Source organism: Engraulis encrasicolus, chromosome 11 (genome assembly GCF_034702125.1).
Source record: "Engraulis encrasicolus isolate BLACKSEA-1 chromosome 11, IST_EnEncr_1.0, whole genome shotgun sequence".
NCBI lineage: Eukaryota > Metazoa > Chordata > Actinopteri > Clupeiformes > Engraulidae > Engraulis > Engraulis encrasicolus.
The window spans coordinates 26,391,613-26,394,112 of NC_085867.1; the positions used below are offsets into that span (position 1 = coordinate 26,391,613).

General features: G+C 46.0%; 1 protein-coding gene across 1 annotated transcript in view; it reads left to right on the top strand.

The window, feature by feature from the left end:
* The window catches only part of prune2 (prune homolog 2 with BCH domain), a 27,840-nt gene that overhangs the window by 17,458 nt on the left and 7,882 nt on the right, over positions 1-2,500 (top strand). The window contains exon 7 of the mRNA XM_063211276.1: positions 2,040-2,171. Coding sequence (XP_063067346.1) covers positions 2,040-2,171 — 132 coding nt within the window. The remainder of the gene's footprint in view (positions 1-2,039; positions 2,172-2,500) is intronic.

Consider the following 2,500-nt stretch of genomic DNA (forward strand, 5'->3'; position numbering starts at 1 on the left):
GTGTGTGTGTGTCTCCCGGGGGGGGCTGGGGGGGCAAAGGGGTCAGTTGTGCTCGACCTAGGGAGCGGAAGGTGGGGTGTCAGAATTGGGCCCCCATTACATTGTATCTATTGACAGAGGGGCTTTTCAGATGAATGAGTCTTGAGCCTAGAAAAAAACGTCAGCGTCCCTACACGTAACGTTTTCACTTACTGTCTCAGTTGCAAGAAGGCTACACAGTGACACCAGGTTTCAGAAAGTAGTTGGATAAACTAAAACAAAATAGAAAATGAAAGAAGTAATTGAAGCAAAAAGCACACCTGCCTACCCACCTGACTGGTCTGTCACCTGTAAATAAAACTTAGTGCTGGAGCTGTAAAAGTGTTAATTAAGGTAGAAGGATGTGAGATATGATACCATGCATTGCAATCATAACTGCATCTACTTAGTGACCGGGGGGGGGGTGATGATCATAATGGAAATACGCAAATTAATGTGAGATAAGAATAGAGCAGTGTTTGTTTCGTCACTTTGCAAAAATAGTCATCTACGTCATGTTTTACAAAGACCTCTGATCTCAGCATGATACTTCCTTCCACCCCATGGCAGAATTGTCTAAATGCGGAGTTGAGTAGATCATTTGATGAGGGCCATTTAGGATTATTGTGTAGAGATGCAACTTGGACAGAGGGGGGAAATCGACCTCACAGAGGTTACACGAGGTATCAAGGTGGCGATAGAGGGAGAATGGACAGAGTCAATAGGGGAAAATGATATATGTTAATGGTTGGCTATGTTGCACTGACCTAGATAACATATGGACAGCGGGCTTCTATAGAATTCCTTTCAACCGTTTCGAAGCATCTGCGATTGATCTGCGAGAATACTTCCACCCCAAATTTCCGGAAGCGTACCTGCGCTGATAGGCAGACGACCTCCTGCTCGTTGCGTTTGACTGTCTATCAAAATAACTCTAAAACAATTCTGTCGATCACCCCAACTAACAATGCAAGACTTGAGTCGGCAATATTAGGAATACTAGGAATACTAGAAATACATTAGGCCTACTATTTTTGGACTGGCAAAGGGGGACATGCATACGTAGCAGTGTGGAGAGGGTCTTAATGTGAAAATGGGTCTGTACTTGTGACTTGACTCGGACTTGCAATGCAGAGTATGGCATGGTCAAGTGTGGTGTCTGTCGACTGTCGAGAGTATGATACCGCTGTGAGTAGGGGCGACCCACTAGTTTGACGCCCTTTCGGTACCGTCACATGGTAATCAAACATTTCAAACAAGCAATTTAGGGTTAGGGTTAGGTTTAGGGTTAAGGTTAGGGTTAGGGTTAGGTTTAGGTTTAGGTTTAGGGTTAAGGTTAGGGTTAGGTTTAGGTTTAGGGTCGTATGACATAAGGCGTAAGTACCGCCTGACCTGCCCTGTGGTGCGTGTCCTCTGTGCAGCAGAGTGAGGTCAGGTCAGGTGACTACTAGTGTGTGTGTGTGTGTATGTCAGCTATGTGTGCAGGTATGTAAGATGAGATGATATGGTGTGTGTGTGTGTGTGTGTGTGTGTGTGTGTGTGTGTGTGTGTGTGTGTGTGTGTGTGTGTGTGTGTGTGTGTGTGTGTGTGTGTGTGTGTGTGTGTGTGTGTGTGTGTGTGTGTGTGTGTGTGTGTGTGTGTGTGTGTGTGTGTGTTTGCAGGTATCTCAGGTAAAGTCAGATGACCTGTGTGTGTGCTGATACAGTATGTCAGTGTGTGTATGTGAAATGAGGCGAGGTGGTGACCTGTGATGTCTGTACGTTTGTGCAGGTGTGATGATTTGAGGTAATGTGATGTAACCTCTGTGTCTATGTGCATGTGTGCATGCGTGTGTGCCTGTGTGCAGGTCTGTGTGAAAGAGAAAGTTGGTTGTTTTGGTTTGGTGAGGCGACCTGTGATGTGTGTGTGTGACCTGTGTGTGTGTGCAGGTACGTTTAATAACCTGTGTGTGTGTGTGTGTGCATGCGTGCGTGCATGTGTGTGTGTGTGTGTGTGTGTGTGTGTGCACGTGTGTGTTGTAGGTATGTGATCAGTACGCTGGAGCTGATGGTAGCTGAGGACTACATGATAGTCTACCTGAACGGAGCCACGCCCCACAGGAGGATGCCAGGCCTGGGCTGGCTCAAGAGGTGCTACCACATGATCGACCGGAGGTACGCAATACTACCACATGCTGTGTAAATGAAGGATGAATCACCGCACACTGGCATTCTTTGCTGGTAGTTTATTTGGTGAACAACATGTTTCGCTGTTGCTTCATCAGGTTCACTCACTACCATATACTGTATACTACTATACTACTACTACCATACTACTACACTGTACTACTGTATACTACTATAGTACCACTATATACGTACTGTACATTAGTGCAGGTGTCACCAACATGGTGCCTGTGGGTGCCAGGTTGCCAGATTGCCCTTCAGGAGCTTCTGAGGTGCACTGCCCAACTTCAATATGATATTATAGCCTATGTAGAATT